Source organism: Danio rerio, chromosome 10, assembly GCF_052040795.2.
Source record: "Danio rerio strain M-AB ecotype USA chromosome 10, GRCz13ab, whole genome shotgun sequence".
NCBI classification, from domain to species: Eukaryota; Metazoa; Chordata; class Actinopteri; order Cypriniformes; family Danionidae; genus Danio; species Danio rerio.
Window position 1 is genome coordinate 28,111,749 of NC_141030.1, and position 20,752 is coordinate 28,132,500.

At 34.6% G+C, this 20,752-nt stretch overlaps 1 protein-coding gene across 6 annotated transcripts in view; it reads left to right on the forward strand.

Annotated features, from left to right (window-relative positions):
* The window catches only part of slc7a1a (solute carrier family 7 member 1a), a 48,257-nt gene that overhangs the window by 1,532 nt on the left and 25,973 nt on the right, over positions 1–20,752 (forward strand). For 2 of the 6 annotated variants that reach the window (XM_087270616.1, XM_087270619.1), the window contains exons 1-5: positions 14,035–15,194; positions 15,325–15,913; positions 17,307–17,465; positions 17,625–17,793; positions 19,197–19,330. In XM_087270616.1, the coding sequence (XP_087126742.1) occupies positions 15,544–15,913; positions 17,307–17,465; positions 17,625–17,793; positions 19,197–19,330 (832 nt within the window). In that variant the 5' untranslated portion in view covers positions 14,035–15,194; positions 15,325–15,543. Of the gene's footprint in view, positions 1–12,783; positions 12,981–14,034; positions 15,195–15,324; positions 15,914–17,306; positions 17,466–17,624; positions 17,794–19,196; positions 19,331–20,752 lie in introns of those variants that run through there. The other 4 variants (XM_087270614.1, XM_087270617.1, XM_087270618.1 and 1 more) reach the window with 3 other exon arrangements.

A 20,752-nucleotide genomic window follows, 5' to 3' on the forward strand; every position in this document is an offset into this window, starting at 1 on the left:
GCTGCTTAAAATATATATTTTTAAAATTGTTAAATAATTTATAAACAACGCTTTCCATTGCAAAACTGGAAAATCTTGTTCCATCAACACTGACTAACATATGCCATATGTGAGCTGTATTTATATGTCAACAACTAGCAGAAGTTCTCCTGAAGGAGCCCAGTGGTGGTCTTTACTTACTACAGCTGGATCTCTATATGAAATGCCCCTTCTTCAAACCAGATGTTTTCTACAATGGAGTCTTTTAATGCTCCAGATTGTTTCAGCAAATCCTCCGATAGGCTTCTTGTATAGGTCAGAGGAACTGTTCATCATGAAATGTTTTATGATTTTTAATTGAATCTGCTTTAAATGTTGCCATGTTACTTAGATCAAAGTCAAGGACATCATGCAGGGCAGTTTTTGACCGTTTAATTATTCGTTTGTGATGCTATAATTAGATACTACACTAAAATATTCATGCATGTGGGTGTGTGTGTGTGTGTGTGTGTGTATCTGTCAATAAATCCCAAACAAGACTTTACAATAATATCATAGCCCTACAAATATTTTCATCAGCTTCCTTTATTGCGCAGTTCACCATAAAATCCTATTTGTTTTGTCCTCACAAACCATTTCAAAGCAATTTCTGTATTTTAGAGTTTCATAATAAGAAACCATGAGCCATCTATAATAGGAAGTAGATGCGTTTTCATTATTTACATCTCATGACTTGAGTTCTTATCCTGCAGGTCTGTGTTATGTAAACTAAGCCCAAGTGGTTCATTTCTCATAATTGGGTCACATGCATGTTACCTGATACCCCAAGTTTAACATGCTAAAAACAAGCCCTGACTTGTCATTTAGTGGGGGCTGCATGGTTTACAACCTAAGCTGCTGTCAGAAAGGTTGAACATACCCCTGTAATTAAAAATAAATGCAAGTGATTTGCTTTTTATGAATCAATTATGGTGTCTGTCAGGAGGTATGAGTGACTAAATTCATTATAAACATTTTAATGCATTAAAATGAATAGAAACGTGTAAATGTTGATGTTAAGCTAATGTACTGTATCTCAGTGAAAAGCATTTATTTGATCACAGTTGAATCATACATCTGACTTGCCAAAGCAATAATACTGCAGTTACATACACTGAAGGAATGTTTTAATATTGAAAAAACTGCAATAAGATGTTTAGATGATTCAGTTAATGCTGGGGAGGGAACAAGAGCAGATAACGTTCCTTATTTCCTAATTATTTCAGCTTGTCCAGTTTAATGTGTTAAAAATGGTTATAGACATGTGAATGTTGATGTTAAGCTAATCTAGGTAAAAAGCATTCTGTTAATACTAGTTGGATCTTAAATGCCGAAATATGGCTAATTATATCATATATCTCACTTGCCAATGCAAAAATACTGCAGTCAAATACACTAAAAGAATGTTTTAATATTGCAAAAACTGTATTAAGATGTTTAGATGATTCAATTAGTGCTGTGGAGGGACCAAGATAACATTCCTCATTTCTTAATTATTTTAGCTTGTGCTGACAGGCATTGGCATATATTCAATTTTGTTTTTTAAGTGTTATCACAGTAGCTACTTTTTGCAAGGCCTCAAACATTTAAAATTAGTACCATAGTCATTAAATTGCAACCTAGTATTGTTTGTAAAACATACATCACAATATTCACATTACAATAAGATCAAAGCAACGTAATACGGGGACAGCATGTAAATAATATGTCTTTTTAATTAATATGATATTTAGTTTTTTGAACTTGAGAAAATTAAGCAATTTAATTAAAAACATATTTTTAGTTACATTAAAGTATTTATCATTTTTGTCAATTTTAAATGTAGTTATTCTGGTAACTCTTTACCATAACAGTACATAAATAATGATGCATTAATATCTAAACTAAATATTACTTTATTATGAATTAATGATGAGTTAAGGTATGCACTAATCATGAATTAACTTTAACTACAACATGAGTCACATAAGTTCATGTGTAAATAATGACTACCTTAATTACTTGTTAGTACATGTTGTCAATTAATTAACATTTAAGTTTAAGCTAAAAGTAACCAACATGAACTCATGAGTTGTTAATGTATAGTTATATCATGACTTAATTTAGAGGGGTACATCACTTTTAACTCATCCTTAACTACTCATGAACTCCTGTTCATGTTGATGTTGACAGAACACTTTTCTATTGTTGTTCAGTGTAAACTCACTAGTTGGACGTGCATAAGGAGTTCATGAGTAGTTAAGAATGGGTTAATGATGATGTGCCCCTCCAAGTAAAGTCACAACATAATTATAGATTAACATATCATGAGTTCATCATGGTTTAATTTAGCATAAACTAATGTGGTAATTGATACATTAATTAACAAACAATCATGTACTAACAAGTAATTAAGGTAGCCGTCATTCACACATGAACTCATGTGAATCATGTTGTAGTAGTTAAAGTAATTCATGATTAGTGCATACCTTAACTCATCATTAATTCATAATAAAGTAATGTTTAGTTTAAATATTAATACATCATTATTTATGTACTGTTATTGTAAAGTGTTACCGTTATTCTTTATGAAATCAGTCATTTCTCAGTTTATGGTGTATAGCATATTAGGAAAAATGTTGACAAAAATTTGTATTTATTTCATTTTATTTTTTATGCATTTAATGTAATGTGTGTATTTATATAGCGCATTTATTGTGTATGGCCATATACCGAAAGTGCTTCACAGTCATGAGGGAGAGTCTGTCTACTCCATCACCAGTGTGCAGCATCCTATTGGATGGTGTGATGACAGCCACAGGACAATGCCGCCAGTGTGCTTACACACACACCAGTTTTAGGAGGAGTGGAGAGACAGTGATAGAGCCAATTCAGTGGATGGCGAAGATTGGGAGGCCATGATTGGTAAGGGCTGATAGAGGAAATTTGGCCAGGACATTAGGGTTACACCCCTACTCTTAACAAGAATTACTATGGGATATATAATTACCACATAGAATCAGGACCTTGGTTTAAAGTCTCAAAGACTGAAAGACAACGCTCACTGACAATAAAGGGTCTCCTTTACTATACTGGGGCATTAGGACTCACACAGACCACAGGTTCAGCGCCCCTGCTGGCCACACTAACACTACTTCCAACAGCGACCTAGTTTTCCCATGTGGGATCCAATCGAGATATTGACCAGGCTCGGCCCTGCTTAGCTTCATTGAGTAACTGGTCTTGGGCTGTAGGGTGATATAGCTGTGGCCATTGCAATTTAAGCCCTTTATACACTATTTTAAATGTTCCTCTTTTTGTTTTGGAATATTGCATGTGTACATCATTGGAAAGTCCAAAAACACTTCTCATTTTTTCTCATAGTACACACTGACATAGTTTATTCAAGGATCCAATCCCTTTTTTATAACTATTCTGCTCTGATCGGTCAGATGGCCCCATATTCAAATTACCCCAGAGGGTTTATAAAGATAATCTACAGAATCTGACGTAAAAAAATTAAACACAAGTCTGGACCGAGACTTTTCGCTGAAGAATCATATAGTGAAGAGTAGTCTATAGTGATATGGCTCCTTTACTAGAAGGTGAGACCTCCCTCCCTAGGGCGTCAATATTGACCATAACATTTTGTCCCCAATCAAAACTGTACGACTGATACGTCTTGTGTATCCTGTAGTCTTTGAATATTCATTGAGTATAGTTCCTAGAAAGTTGTAGGTAATAATATGTACCTTGAAGCCTGAGGCTGAGCTCTCATTTTTTACAAGTGCATGCAAAGTGGATTTGCTTTTGCAGCACAGAAAATTGCCTCTTTTTTTTTACAAGTGAACAACACAAATCAAACTCTTGCAGTTCAGTTACAACTACAGTTTAAGGGTCAAAGTAGATGCTGTTCATTCATGCGAAATTTATTACAAACCACACAGGTTTGTGCAGGAAGTAAAACTGGAAATAGTAACCACTTGTTTCAGGAAGTTTAAAATGGGTTCTTTCTTTAAGGAGGTAATAACTCTGCACCTTGATCTTTCAAACATTTTACTTTCTCAGATATCTGCATTACACACTAAATAAAAAATAATATCTGACACAGCATAATGATCCCTTTAAGTAACCGCTGTCTATCCTCTGTAATTTACACGTTTCTTTAGCGTAAGTGGTGTCAATCCATAGAAAGTGGTTAAAGTTAGTGGGAAGGTCACTGCAGTGTCACAGGTGGAAAACTGGCTCATTTCCCAATGGCCGAAAGCTGAAACTCTGGCTACCCTCCTGCCTCATGAGGGTCATGGGTCTTTATCTGGAGGAAGACACACTGATTTAATTATTTTAAACCGCTGAGTGACACCACTTCATGTTGGCAGTATAAACACCTCAATCTTAAGACTTAACATGGTTCCAGAAAGCATGCGTGGGTTCATATTAAATGTTTGTTTTCTTATAACACTGAGGTATTTAAGTGAAATAGTCTTGTGATACCTTGACAAGCTTGGTCCAGACTGAGCCTTTATTTGTGTTCCTGTTGACAGTTTCATGAAATTGAAGTAAAGAGGCCAGACAGAAGGAGTTTTGTCAGGCTGTTAGGTTTCCTGAGCCCTACATTAATTTTTGACATTCCTGCCAAACTGAAGAATGCTTGTGAGGTAAAATAAAAGTCACAAGTTTCTAGGCTAAGGGTAGTCGGATGGTGTCAGGTGCGTTATGCCCGCTTTAAACACGCTCATATGATTGGAAAGATATTGGCAAAAACACGTCAACATAACGTGTCTGTTATCGTTCTGGATGGACGCTGTGTCCTTGACCCTCTTTCCCATATAGAAGTTTCTAGTTGAGAGGTTCTAGTGTTGTGGTTGTTATAATACACTAAACGTTTGTGGCATCAGCATTTAAGCCCTTATTGATCCTAGTGAATGGTTTGACTTGCATAACATTTCATAATGGTTTTATTGAATTAATGTTCTGCGGTGGCCAAAAAAATTTGAGCACTTGACTTATATTAAACATTTTTGCTGTTTGGTTGTATTGGCCTTGAATAAATGATTAATCTATAAAGTCATTTAATGAGTGACATCTACAAAGTCTTCATTGTGCTTTATAAACCACAGATTAGAGGCATCAAAAGGAGATTTAGGCCAATTTCATTGTCAATGTCACACAATCAAAGTCTTTTGGCTTTAGTTGCAGAAGTCATGGGAAAACATTAGTGTTTAGACGTTCTCAGGAATATATTGACACTATACCAGAGAGATGTGCTAATGTTATTGCAATAAAAGGAGGGCATACAAATATGACAATTAAATGTGTATAATACATTAGGACTCACTTTGCCTGATATTTGTTGTGCTCATATCTGCATGTTTCATGAATGATATAAAATTAAATTATGTTTTTACGGCAAAAAAGGTCAATGCATTCAGATCTGTCGAGTGTTCTTATCATTTTGGCCAACACTCTAGGTGTCGTTCTAGAAGTCAAATTAAAGACACGAGGCTAAAAGTTGTCATGCTGCACGTTAAGCACCATAACAGAAAGTCGCCCACTGATTGGTGGTAGGGCATCACACCCCTGCTCTTCCCACCTGCTTAATTTAGCCATATAAATTGTATGTGCGTCCCTCACTCATCTTGACTGATCCGGAATGTCAAACGGTAACACTACTAACCTTACATTACCCTGCTGTGAGATGGAAGATATGGGGATTTATTTATATGTGATGTCTGTGTGATTTCCTGCACAGTATATCAATCAGTGTTTGCAGACAATCACTCAAATTCGACTCTTAAATGAGTGTCACAGGTGTGCCCTGTTTTAACCTTTGATATATTATCAATGATCAGACAAGATGCCTTACAATTTTGGCCAGATTAATATCCTATAACCACCTGGGGGCTCTTGTGTCCATGTGTGGTGCTCGTGTATTTTCACATTAGGACGATTAGTCGAAATCAAATCACAATCATGATTTGAAATGTTGTGATTCGCTAATCGCAAAAGTTGCTATATGAATGTAATGTAATGTGGGTCTATACACATATTTATATCTAATTAGCTATATCGCTAATTCGTTCAAACCGACTGCTGGTAACATTGGAAACAAGAGCACAGTAGAGTTTGATTAATGAATAACTTATTTATGATAAGTCTATGTTGTGTTGTTGTTACTTTGTATACATTGTCTGTTTTTGAAATCATAAAATCTAAATTATTAACATAACCTCAGCCAATCATCTATTTCCTACATTTAGCATTGTATGGCTTTTGTTTAAAGCATGCTTCAATATTGAGTTTTTCAAGATTAAATCCCAAATCAAGTCGCGATGTCTGTCAAATATCTGAATTTGATATTTCACTCAAATCATACTGCCCTACAGTAGGCCTGTCACAATAATCAATGTATTGATTAATACAATTAATTAAGATGACCAATCGTTTTTGCCTTTGCAATATATATTTATAAATTCAGAGATAGCTTTAAAGCCATTTTCCAATGGCATCTACATTCTACCTCAAATTTATAATTGTGCGTTTACCTAATAGGACATATAATAGGACGTTTAGTTTTTTAACATTAAATTTTAGAATCTAAATAACCTTTAGAATAAGTATTTTAAAGTGTTTATTGCATTATTATGCTGTTATATAATCAGTGGCATAAAATGATTTCAAAATAACAATGTTATGCTTTTCGCAACAATTTCTGTGACAGTATATCGCACAACAAAAATTCCTTATCGCGACAGGCCTACACTTCAGGTCAGTAGACAGAAGGTGCTTTCACACTTGGTCTGTTTGCCTGGTCTAAACCCCAAACCTCCCTCGGCTGGTTTGTGTTCACACCGTCTTGTTTCCTTCTGAACCCTGGTATGCTTGAATCATTAAGCTGTTGTTTGTGTACAGCTGTTGCTAAGTGACAGCCATGAAAGCAACAAAATGGAGATCGCATATCACGGTCATTCTTCTTTTACTGAATCTTTTGGTTTTGTTACCAAAACCTAAATACAGAGAGGCACTTGTGTCTATCTGCCGGAAAAAAAAATTTAAAAACGAAGTCGTTTTTTGGTGGAGACAAGCAGACATTATCACTGCTTGCACTGGGTCAGTCCCGCTTGTCGCCAAGGTAGGTGATATACAGACACAAACGAACATTATGAAAATGATAGTATGTTGTACAGTTGGCAGTTCACATCCATTATTTGGTACGATTGCATTCATATCAGGAGTGAACCGTACCAGAGTTCGCACAAACCGAACCTCAGACCACCTCTTTCAGGTGAACTCAGGTATGGTTTACGAGTGCACACCCGATTTTAGAAGACAGCGTTCACACTAGATAAACACACCATACTGACATCAAACGAACCCAGGTGCAGGCCAAAAGTGCTAGTGTGAAAGCACAGAGAGAGTACCTGCCTAAAAATTTTGTGTCAAAAACATATCTATGCTGGACGTTTATTTAGTTTAGTGTTTTGTTGCTGTCTGAATGAACTTGATCACGTGAACATTTACAGTGTGTTAATTTTCAGACATCCCGATATACACCATTATCTACTATCATTCACTTGTAATTGATTTGATCACTAAAAAAAGGCTAAAAACTGAAAAGTTTTGAAGTTATGTGAACAAAATCCATTGACATACTTTTAGTTTTGGTGCCTTTTGACACATCCTATATTTTTAAGGATTTTTTATGCTGGTACATGTGCACACTTTTACTGTCTTAACTGCTAACATATCTTAACTGACAAACATGCTGTCCAAAAGAAAAAGGAAGTGCTCTTTTCTCACATTAAACTTACTGGCACCTCATTACCCTGTTTTTGTACCATAATTTACATGGCAAAACTGAACAAAATGAACCCCTTAGGATTCCTGAAAAACAAAGTAAGCACTTGGTGTTCCCTGGGTGGTACTCTAAAATAGTATTGGGTTATATTCCAACCTATTAAAAATGTGACAATAAGACACTTATATGTTGTTAACAAAGCAGAAATCAATGTCACATATGCCATTCAAAATTGTTAATAACAGAAAACACCCACGAATAACATTTTATGAGCAACTGTTATTGATTTATTTTTTACAGTCATAAAAACTTATAAAATAGGAACAATGAAGCTAATTAAATGAAATTCTTCTCACTCATAAAACTGACAACTGGACGACTGGAAATCTCTGATTGACTGCAGTTGATGTCTAAGCACAGCTAATTTAGAGTTTGCACCTCAGTACTCTAGATTTAATTGTTCTTGGATCAATTGTAGTTTCACTTTCCAATGACGACTTTGTGGTTTTGTAAAATTTTGAGCTCACCTTGAGATGATGTTGAGATCTGAAACTCCTCAGCAGACAATCATCAGATTAGTAAGGTCTGTGTAATGTATTTGGGAATATCTGATAACACCAAGGTTTACTCTGGAATAAAATAATGATATTGATATAATGATGTTATATTTTATTATTAGATGTTTGCATATAAACACCTCAATTTCATTATGGCAATTGAAGTGTGTAGCATAAATGTTTTATAACTGCGATGTTGCTCTTTATTTGAGAACACACGGAAACCGCAGTCCCATTTAACCATATAAATCTCTTCCAAAATACTTTCCTGGCATTAGTGGTCTTTCAGCATTCTTGCAGCATGGTATTGAGACACAGCTCTCAACATGTCTGATGTCACACCAACTCAGTCAGGCAATGCTGGGATATCTGAATGAGCTCCAATTGGACAGCAGAGTCTCGGGAACAGCTTGTGCTTGGATTGCTTTGATTCACCTCAGGACTGACACTAAAGATAGAAATCGACTTTATCTGTAGATATTTTTTTAAATATATCGCAAAAATACTTTGTGGTGAGAAGACTGACAGCTTTGTCAGTGTTATGGAAGCTTTCTGCCAACATGCTGGAATTTGGGGCATGAGTGTGCTTTTTGTAAACAGACTGAAAGTGAACATTTAATTGGACGTTTGCAAATGGCAAACATAAAAAGAGCATTATATATTATGCTAATTATTCACTTATATTATTAACCATATTGACATAATAGCATTAAGCAGTTGCTGCAGATTTGTCGGCAGCACATCCATGATGCGATTCCACCACATCCTGTTCCACCATATCACAGAAGGTGCTCTTTTGGATTGAGATCTTGTGGCTGTGGAGGCCTTCTGAGAACAGCGAACTCATTGTCATGTTTAGGAACCAGTCTGAGATGTTTCACGCTTTATGACATGGTGCTTTATAATGCTGGACATAGCCATCAGAAGATGGGTACACTGTGGTCATGAAGGGACAGACATAGTCAGCAACATAACTCAAGTAGGCTGTGGCATTGATACGCTGCTCAACTAGTACTAATGGGCCCAAAGTGTCCCAAGAAAATACCATTACACCACCATCACCAATCTGAACCATTGATACAAGGCAGGATGTATCCATGCTTTCATGTTGTTGACACCAAATTCTGACCCTACCATCCGAATGTTGCAACAGAGATGGAGACTCATCAGACCAGGCAACATTTTCTTAATCCTCTATTGTCAAATTTTGGTGAGCCTGTGTGAATTGTAGCCTCAGTTTTATGTCCTTATCTGACAGGAGTGGTACCCGGTGTGGTCTCCTGCTGCTGTAGCCCATCCGCCTCAAGGTTGGATGTGTTGTGCATTCAGAGATGCTCTTCTGCATACCTCGGTTTACACTAGTAGTTATTTGAGTTACTGTTGCCTTTCTATCGGCTCAAACCAGTCTGGCCATCATCCTCTGACCTTTGGCATCAACAAGGCATTTGTGCCCACAGAACTGCCGCTGTAAACCCTAAAGATGGTTGTGCATGAAAATCCCAGTAGATCAGCAGTTTCTGAAATACTAATATTAGTCTGTCTGGCACCAACAATCATGCCTCGTTCAAAGTCATTTAAATCACCTTTCTTCTTCATTCTGATGCTCGGTTTGGACTACAGCAGATCGTCTTGACAATGTCTACATGCCTAAATTAATTGAGTTGCTGCCATGTTATTGGCTGATTATAAATCTGCGTTAACGAGCAGTTAGACAGGTGTACCTAATAAAGTGGCCGGTGAGTGTATGTGTATGTGATATTGCTTTTTTTAAATAGAGCAAAATAATATTGTCTTAGAATACATAATACATAATGTCTGCATGTGTTTAAAGGTATATCTAGTTAACAGGTTGTATAATAACACAAAGTTTTATAATGATATGGGTGTGACCTAGTTGTACTCTATTAAAGTAGTTTACTGGGACACACCTTGTTTAAAATGTTTGCTCAAAAAATAAACATGGTGTCTTGAAGCATCATTTGTTGGCATTTTGTGTGTAAATGTAGATTTTTGACCAACAATTTCCACGTTTGATGGCATTTCTAGTGAAAAGTTTGTATTATAGTAAGCAAATATTTATTTTCTCACCAAAGTTTTGTGAAATTTTGTTTCTTAACACTGTCGCTACTGGCTTGCTTGGTTTGGGACTTACCGAGCTGTGCATCAATGGATTTGCTCTTCAGTGTTTGGAGTTTCAGCAATGAAATTTTAACCACACTGAACTGGAACCAACTCTGAAAACTGGACTGAAACTGTTTCAATTAACTAGAACTTCTATGCTAAGCTGCTTTGACACAATCTACATTGTAAACGTGCTATAGAAATAATCATGAATTGAATTAAATTAAACCAAACTTCTCTGTTTTAATTACATGATTAAATTGCTATTCTGTCTGAAATCAGTTTCATGAGGTGCCTTTGTATGTAAATGCTACCTCCAGAGTCATTGCCAAAGCTTACAGACACAGCCTATGTATGTATATGTACAGATTATATATAATTATTCACATATTTTTACTGTTACACAATGTCCTTGCATACAGTACTGGCTTTACCTTAAATTTTTCAGTCTGAGACTTAGCAACCCATGCTCATTCGTCTCGTTAAAGCCTGATTTCAAAATAATTGTGTGCTTGTTACAAGCAAAAAAAAAAAAGTGAGACACAGTTTTGCCTAATCCTGTCTTGCGCATAGCTATAAACCCTTCATAATACCTTTGTGAAGAACTCTGGCTGTCTTTACTCGGTCAAACTGCTAATCTGATTTTAATGAATTTCCGGTATTCAGAGGATTGTGTTTGAGGCTCCAGCAGCAAGTTTGATCCAGTTAAACCCTTATGCCACGCTTGTGTGATTTACATGACAACACTTAGTAGTGCTCAACTGCTTCAAACCTGCCTCCAAGTTTCTAAGATCCAAGAAATCTGATAGCAGAGAAAGAAAAGGTCGCCACCTCCACGTCTGAAGAACTTTCCATTTAAGTGTGGCATGACTGGAAGCGGCTGCTTCTGTCTCTGTTCAGATGAAGCTCCTAAGAAAGAAATGTAGGTCACGATTCACAGTAGATGAATTTATAGATCATACTCTGTGTTCAGGAACAAATTGAAACTGAAGCCTCTCAAGATACAAGTAATTAGAAGTACTAAAACAACAGTCATGCTGCTATTTTTAAGAAACTTTATGTTACAGAGTCTAGTTCATCTGGTACTATTTGTTATCAAAAGCTAATTTTTTATATACATATTATTTCATGGTCTGTTGAAATTCTGAATTCTGATTGGCTTGAGGGTGTGCCATGAAGTAGTTTTATTCAGAAGTAGTTCTAGTAAGTTTTGTTCACAGTTTATAATCAATGTGCTTTCCACAAACATTAGTAGTAGTAACCATTGTAACCCAGTAACAGTTGCCAGTCTTCATTCATCTGTGTGATCTCAGGGATGCTGACGTATGCTTCGCCTACAAACACAAGGGGATTAACCAAATCCTCCAAAAAATTTGTGAAGATGTAGCTAACACATGTTACTATGAGCTATTAGATACGCCCGTGTCATTTTCAGGCTCACACATGACCTCTCTTTTGCACTCTTCCTCGAAGTCTGCCTGTGTACAGCTCAAAGTGGGGACTAGGAGATCTAGCATATCATAACTGGCTGTTATTCGGTCAAATATTGCAGGACTAGCTTTAGCTTGGCAAATGACCACAGAATGAAAGAGAAATCAATGGTTTGCCATGCACTTCGTTGAGGCAACCACCCTCTCCTTTGGGTCAAGTGGTTTTTTGACTCCATATTGTGCTATTATTTTATTGTTTGTTTTTTTTAATAGGAGAGTGAGAGAAAAAAAAACTTTTGAGGAATCCAGGTTTCTTTCATTTTTTCTTTCTATTTTTTGTTAGTTTACTTTTTTTTTTTTTAGCTTTAATTAGTTTTTGGTTTTGGTTTATGTTTCATTTTAATTTAATTTGTTTACTTTTTCAGGGGAGATTTTATTTTTCTTTTATTTAATTTTTGTTTCTTTTTGTTTTTTTTTATTCGTTTTGCTTTTGTTTTACCCTTTGTTTTATTTTGTTACTTTTATTTTGTAACTTATTTATTTTTTTACTAGACAATACATTTTTTATACTAAATAAACATTCCAAATATTGTGAGTCCTCTTCTAAAACCCTGCAAAAAAATCCATTAAAAAAGTCTAAACTTGTGTTCTAGTTTATAGTCGGTTACTGCACTTCCTAGTTGCATCTTTTTTTTTTTATTTTGCGAGAAAACCACCATATTTCCTTCTGGAATCCACGAAAGTGGCTTCAAGCATTTAGATTAATTTTCATCAAATGAACTCCTCAGAACAGGCTGTTCTCGTAGAGCTTGCGAACACAGATCCCAGTTGTTCTTTTGCAATTGCATGTATTTTTGCCATTAAGTTGCGCTCGCTCTGGGTTACATAACACATGTCAGTGTGTGTGAGTATGATAGATTATCCTGCGGTGGGCCTCTTCAGCTCTGCCACCAGTCACATTTTATGGATTGCTCTCCTTGTTGCTCAACACTTGGGGAAAGTGTGCAGTACTTCCACTGGAGACGGAGCAGCTGTATGAACTTATTGACTGGAGAGCTGACGCCCATTTTCAGTACAGTATGTTTTGACTCTTGGCTGTTAGGAATCACAATGTGCTTTTCATCCATAGTTGCGGTTCAGAATACAGTGTTGCTTGCAGTGTCATTAAATACATACTGACGCTTTTTTAGTGCTTGGCTTGATGTTTAAGTGAATATGTGTCAGTGTCTACACATATTTTAGGCTCTTAAATCACTTGGCAGCTGTTATCTTTCTTTATAAAATACAGTATGTGCTGGTTTGTGTCTTGGAGTTTAGAAAAGGGACAGAATGTTTGGCTTGCTTCAAAACATCCATATCTGGTGGAAAATATCTGGAAGATGGCCAGTTAATGAAGTGTTAGCTTTATTAATCACTATTGAATTTATGATCATCCCTGGAAATGAATTTTGTGGGAAAATGTATTTTAAACAAAATGTTCTTTAATACAATCTATAAACCGTGTCCGACAAAATGTTGTGACATTAGGACATTATAATAATAAGAATCCATAAAGGCATTTGCACTCTCAAAATCATTTGTGTGTGTGTGTGTGTGTGTGTGTGTGTGTGTGTGTGTGTGTATAAATAAATAAATAAATAAATAAATATATATATATATATATATATATATATATATATATATATATATATATATATATATATATATATATATATATATATGACAAAATGAAGATATTTTGACAAATGCTCATGCTGCACTCTTTAATTTGTCAATAAGATTTAATTGTTAAAAAATGTCAACAACTGGCATATTCTTAATGATGTTGCTGTTGTTTGAAATAAAATATACCACTGAATTATGGCCAAACTAAAACTGTAAAACAAATTTAGTGCAAATAAATAGGACTTATGTTTTAAATTTTTATATTTTAAATCATTATATTTTTAAATAATTTTAAATAAATGTCATCTACATTATACATGTACTTATAGTTGAGCAAAAATGTAAGCAAAACATTTTATTTGGATCTTTTAGTTTTAATAATATTTATATAATTTTCATATATTGATATTATTATTATTTTTTCTTTGTGTTTGTTTTTATTTGCATTTTTGGCTTGTTTTTTATTGATTGGTTTATAATTTAGTTAGGTTTTGCTATTTTTGTTCGACCTAAAATTATTTAGCTACAATTTACTTTAAGCAATATCCGTATCAATAGAATATAATAAATATGGTCACTAATGCAGTGAGTAAAATAAGCAGTGGCGAATTTAAATATAGGTTATATGGGCAATCGATACACTTTTATTTGTATGTTTGGATTGTTTGGGGTTTTACAAAAAATCTGGGTCAATTTTATGTCAACAGCTCCTTCAGACATTTATTTAACAGGAGAAATCATGCGGTGTTCAATACTTACTTTACCCACTTGTCTTGGGTAAAATAAGTCTTGTTGTCAATTCCAGTTGTAAGAGCAACAAATAATAACTTGACTTCTAGTTGATCATGTGAAAAAGTGACAGAATGTGCATCCCAATCATCACAAATACTGCAGAAGACCAATTGGAACCCGCATGGACAAAGATTCTCAAAGAAATCAGTCAAGTTTGGTGAAGGAAAAATCATGGTCTGGGGTTACATTCAGTTTGAGGGCATGTGAGAGATCTGCAGAGTGGATGGCAACATCAACAGCCTGAGGTATCAAGACATTTGTGCTGCTCATTACATTACAAACCACAGGTGAGGGCAAATTCTTCATCAGGATAGTGCTCCTTTTAACACTTCAGTCTCTACATTAAAGTTCCTGAAAGCAAAGGAGGTCAAGGTGCTCCATGATTGGCCAGACCAGTCACCAGACATGAACATTGAAGGAGGTATTGAAGATTAATCCAAAGAATCTTGATGAACTCTGAAAGTCCTGCAAGAATGCTTTCTTTGCCATTTCAGATAACTTTATTAATAAGTTATTTGAGTCATTGCAGAGATGTGTGGATGCAGTCGTCCAAGCTCATGGGAGTCATACACAATACTAATTCTTTTTCCACTGCACCATGACCATATATTCTATACTGTACATTATTTCTGTTAAGCAAAGTCAGACCTTACTGTCAGACCTTAATTAAATAATTAAAAATCAAGACATGATCATATTTTATTTTGGTAGAATAAGCCTATCTTGAGGCCTTTGCCTTTTATATAAGCTGCTTCTGATACCAAATGATCAACTAGAAGTCAAGTTATTATTTGTTGTTCCTAAAACTTGAATAGGGGACAAGACTTTTGTCAGGTAGTGTATATTGTTCATCCCTAAACACTATACAACATCTAAAATATACACGCTACAACTTTGATCAACTAGAAGTCAAGTTATTATTTGTTGTTCCTAAAACTTGAATAGGCGACAAGACTTTTGTCAGGTAGTGTATATTGTTCATCCCTAAACACTATACAACATCTAAAATATACACGCTACAACTTTCCTCAAATGAATAACTATTAATTCTCCCCACAGATAAACAACACAACTGAACACTGTGAATCCTCAGCATTCGCAGACGGACCAGATTCATTTAAGGAGACATTTCAAATTAATAAAACGAAGCAACCAACGAAGCTGTCTTCATACTGGATCAGCAATGGTTTTGAAAAAGCTTCTGCGTTTCGGGAAACAGCTGCTGAGAGTAAAGGTTGTAAACTGCAACTCAGAGGAATCGCGACTGTCCCGATGTCTGAACACTTTTGACCTGGTGGCTCTTGGTGTGGGCAGTACATTAGGAGCAGGGGTTTATGTCCTGGCCGGAGCTGTGGCTCGAGAAAACGCCGGACCGGCCATCGTGCTGTCGTTTCTCATCGCCGCTCTGGCTTCAGTGCTCGCTGGTCTCTGTTATGCTGAGTTTGGAGCCCGAGTGCCCAAAACAGGATCAGCGTACCTGTACAGCTACGTGACTGTAGGAGAGCTGTGGGCCTTTATAACTGGCTGGAACCTGATTCTTTCATATGTTATAGGTGAGAAGATGTACAATATTGCTATTGGGTTTCCACTAAAATAAGCTGAAATATGTTTTAATTACATTGTTGAGAGCAAATCAGGCAATGATGGTGGTAGATTTTTATGTTGTGATAATTGTTAAAGTTTTTATCACACAACATTAAACTAAATTACAAATCAGTTACTTTAACATGTAAAGTAAAAAACAAAGTAATGTTTTTGCATATTGCTTTATTGCACATGAATGTTCTGCAAAAACATATGATTCAACAAATTACATTGCCAAAGTAGTACATTTTGGAATTTATGAATTGCGATGTCATATTTTGTGGCGTGTTGTAGGTCAGATTAACATGAAAATATGTACAGTTGAGGTCAGAATCGTTAGCCCCTCTTTGAATTTTTTTTTATTTTTTAAATATTTCCCAAATGATGTTTAACAGAGCTAGGAAATTATCACAGTATGTCTGATAATATTTTTTCTTCTGGAGAAAGTCTTATTTGTTTTATTTCGGCTAGAATAAAAGCAGTTTTACATTTTTTAAAAAACATTTTAAGATCAAATATTTGCCCCTTTAAGCTATATCTTTTTTCTGATAGTCTACAGAACAAACCATCGATTTAAAATAAATTAAATGTCACTTTAAGCTGAATAGAAGTGTCTTGAAAAATATCTAGTTAAATATTATTTACGATCATCATAGAAAAGATAAATTAATCAGTTATTAGAAATTAGTTATTAAAACTATTATGTTTAGAAATCTGTTGAAAAAGTCTTCTCTCCATTAAACAGAAATTGGGGAAGAAAATAAACGGGGGCTATGTACGTTTAAAAGTAAATCACTTTTTAAATATACAAATACAGCGATACAATAGAGCATAATGCGACAGTCTGAATATAGTTAAAAGGTACTCTAAAAGCTTAAATGATTAATAATTAGTTGCTGCATTGTAAAGCATGTTTATTATCACAGTATATTATATTAATGAATATCGGTAAATGACAAGACCCGATATTACCAGATTAATGGTAAATGAGTATATTCTTATTTTACATTTTGAAGATACATTATCTTTAATTTCTAAAATAAAACACAATTGTTTTTTACAGTTTATTATACATATATCTCATAATAATAACATTAAAGTGGTCTATTCTTTTTTAAAGAGTTATTTTATGTTTATTTAGTTTATTTCAAGCCACCTTTTCTGTTTTTCAGCCAGTTTCTTGAACCTTTTGCTTTTATGAGCAAACACAAAGAATAGACAGACAGACTGACGATCTGATGATTGATTGATTGATTGATTGATTGATTGATTTGATATAAATTGGCACAAAATTGTAATTGGCTCAAAAAAAGGTAATGTATAATGAAAGTATTTTTCCATTTCTCTTGTATTTCTTCTGAGGTACCTCAAGTGTTGCCCGAGCTTGGAGTGCCACATTTGATGAGTTAATTGGAAAACATATTGAACATTTTTGTCGCCAGTACATGTCCATGAATGCGCCGGGCGTCCTGGCGGAGTATCCAGATATGTTTTCTGTTTTCATCATCCTCACACTCACAGGTAAATAAACACACAAAGAAGTGTTCATGTTAAACAGTGATTGCGAAACACTGCCATTCATTCTGAAAATTAAAGCCCTTGAATGTCAATATTTAGCAATTTTGCGTTTGTGTTGACTTTTGCTCCGTAGTGTTTTGATCTACGTTTTGTTTGCTGTAGGCCTGCTGGCCTTTGGGGTGAAGGAATCAGCCATGGTCAATAAAGTGTTCACCTGCATCAACATTCTGGTGCTGCTGTTCATGGTCGTCTCTGGACTAGTCAAAGGGACTCTGAAGAACTGGCACCTGGACCCCGATGAGATCCTCAATGCAACCAACTCCACCCTTAAGTGAGTCAAGTTCTTTATGAAAATATTTAGGAAATTAATGTTAATATCCTTTCAGGTGTGCAACTGCAATTAAATTATATAGCATTTCATTTAAACTTTTTTGTTTTTTATAAAAATATCTCAAGGCCACCAAGACTGATCAATCAAACAGTAGCAAGCATTACATTTATTTAATTGAGCATACAGTAATGTATAATAATAATAATTATAAGAAGAAGAAGAAAAAGAACATTTTATTATAGTTTAAATGCATGTATGCTATTTTAATTAATTTAAAAATATAATTTATTCCTTTGATTATAATGATAATGTATAAATCATCCTTCAGAAATAATTATATACTTATTTAGTGACCAAAAAGCATTTCTTATCATTATCAGTGTTGATTTAAGTTGAAAACAGTTGTTTTACTTTTTATTTTAAGATTATTTATTATAAGTTCTAAGAACAGGACTTATTTTAAAAAAAAATTTAAATCTCATGTAGCATTATAAATGTTTTATTGCCATGTTTGATCAGTTTAACCCTTTATTTGATGAAGAAACATTTATTGTAACTTCACTGATATATATTTCAATATTTATTTTAGTATTTTTTTAAGTCAAAAATGTTCAAAGTCTTATAACAACCCCCAGTAACACGCCAGGGTTTTTTTCTGATTAGTTTTTTCAATGAGTGCCCTAAAAAGGGTTAGATGGATTTTGCTAAATAAAAGTATTAACTCTGCACTGTAAAAATGCAGGGCTGTAGTAACCCATCGTTGGGTCAAATAGAGGAATAAAAAAAAAAACGCAAAATAGGTTAATAAAATTCATATTACACATTTTGAGCCAACGGTTATGTTTAACCACACTTAAAAATATATTTGCTGCTTGTTCAAACTACTTATTTAATATGAGCTGAATCAACACAGTTCTTGACATTTTTTTGGGGTGGTGGGGCTGTCGGGCAGCCGAATTGTTTTATGTTCAATCCACTTAAATTTGTAAAAACTAATAAGTTAACTTAATTCCTTCATGCTTTCCCAACACAAATTGATTGTGTGGAACCCAACATTTTTTACAGTGCATATTTGGCCCAGTGTTGCGTTACAGTAGCCCAAAATTTTTATGGAGTGTGACAATCATTTGAGTCACTTTTTGACCTGGATAAGATGTTGAGAGTTAATTAATTGCAAAGTTAATAAATAAAAATGCTAGTATTAATACTTGTTTTTCAAAAGTTCTAAGAAAACAAGTTACATCATGAGGAAGAAAATGTGTTACAATAATGCTTGACCTTAATGACCTTCCATGTGTATGCAAATGTTGTGCATTTTTTTCTTTAACTAGTGTTAAAAAAATGAAACATTTCCTCTTTAAATTAAAAAATAATAAATAACTGCCCTTGATGACTCTGAGCAGTGCCACGCAGCCGCTGCCATCAGAAGAGATGCTGGGTCAAGGTGGCTTTATGCCTTTCGGCTTCACAGGGGTTTTATCAGGAGCGGCGACCTGCTTTTACGCCTTCGTTGGCTTCGACTGCATCGCAACTACAGGTAGCCTAAAAACTTTCTGAACTCTTAAATCTCAAATCTAATCTTCAGAAAGCACCAGTTTTATCCTACAATTCTCTAAAAGAGTTGAAATACATGATGCGTTTCTACAAAACAAGTGCTGTAACAGTCTATGTTGCAACATTGCTTCAACCTACGTTTTTGTAAAGAGAGTATATACACATACATCTGACTGCAATTTCTGTATATAAATAAACACTACAGGGCAGTATGATCTGTCTGTCTGTCTGTCTTTCTGTCGGTCGGTCGGTCGGTCTGTAATATGCCTCCCAAAAAACACCAAGGTGAACGCTATAGAAAGGAAAAAAAATACACAGTAATTTTATTTGAAAATAATCAATACTGTAATGTTTTTTACAACTATATAAATTTTATGTAGTTGTAGTAAACATTGCAGCATTGGGTAATTCTTTTTTTATTATTTAATGTTGTTGTATTACCACAGTAACTATAGAATTAACACCCACAACACATTAATTCAGTACGTTACTTTAGTATGGTTCAAAAACAATGCTGTATTTCCTATAAATTACTATAGTAGTAGTGCTAATATCTACAGCCTTGATAGAGGCAGTACTACTGCTTATATTACAGTTTTTCTCAGTCACTTTGGTGCATTTCTCACAACACTATTTACATTTGCACAAAAGTTAATGCATTTCTCAAACATCTACAGCTGTGGAAAAATGTAAATCATTGATGGCTTTTACCTGCTTTTACACTTTTGTTGAATCTTAATACTATATTTAATCTTCAAAAGCCACCAGTTTTCAAACACACTGGTTTGTGGCATTATTTGTTTACTACAGTTTATTTTTCTGAAGATTATTTATAGCAGATAGCTATGCAAAACCTCTGCATGTTTGTGTGAGTATATATATATATTAAACATAGCATTGCAAAATAATTTATGGAATATTAGAAAGAAATAAAAATCTATCAGGGGTTGATACCTGGTGAAATATATGACGCGTGTCCACAAACATGAGGTCAGATTGTGCAAGATCTGTTTTAAATGTATAAAGGCTTATAATAAGCACTGCAACAGTAAGGCTATTATGTTATCTGCATATTTGTCCACCATCCATGTAGCTTTGGTCAAGGTTATTTTGAGTTTGCTTAATGTTTATAACCATCTTGCATAGATATTTTCAGTAAACCTGCGTACGGTTTGCCTCTGGTTTTCAACATAAGTGTTGACATTTGGATTTTTAATGTGCTCGGCTTACGGTGTCACTTCCATTTATTTTAAATGTACTAAAACAGTCAATCACACTGCTTTATTTGGCAAACTGTGAATTGTTCTGGTATTATTTTAATGAATTATCTCAATTACAAACACACACATTTTGCTCATTTACATATAGTGGCTAATAATCTGTGTTTCTAAAGAATATATAATTA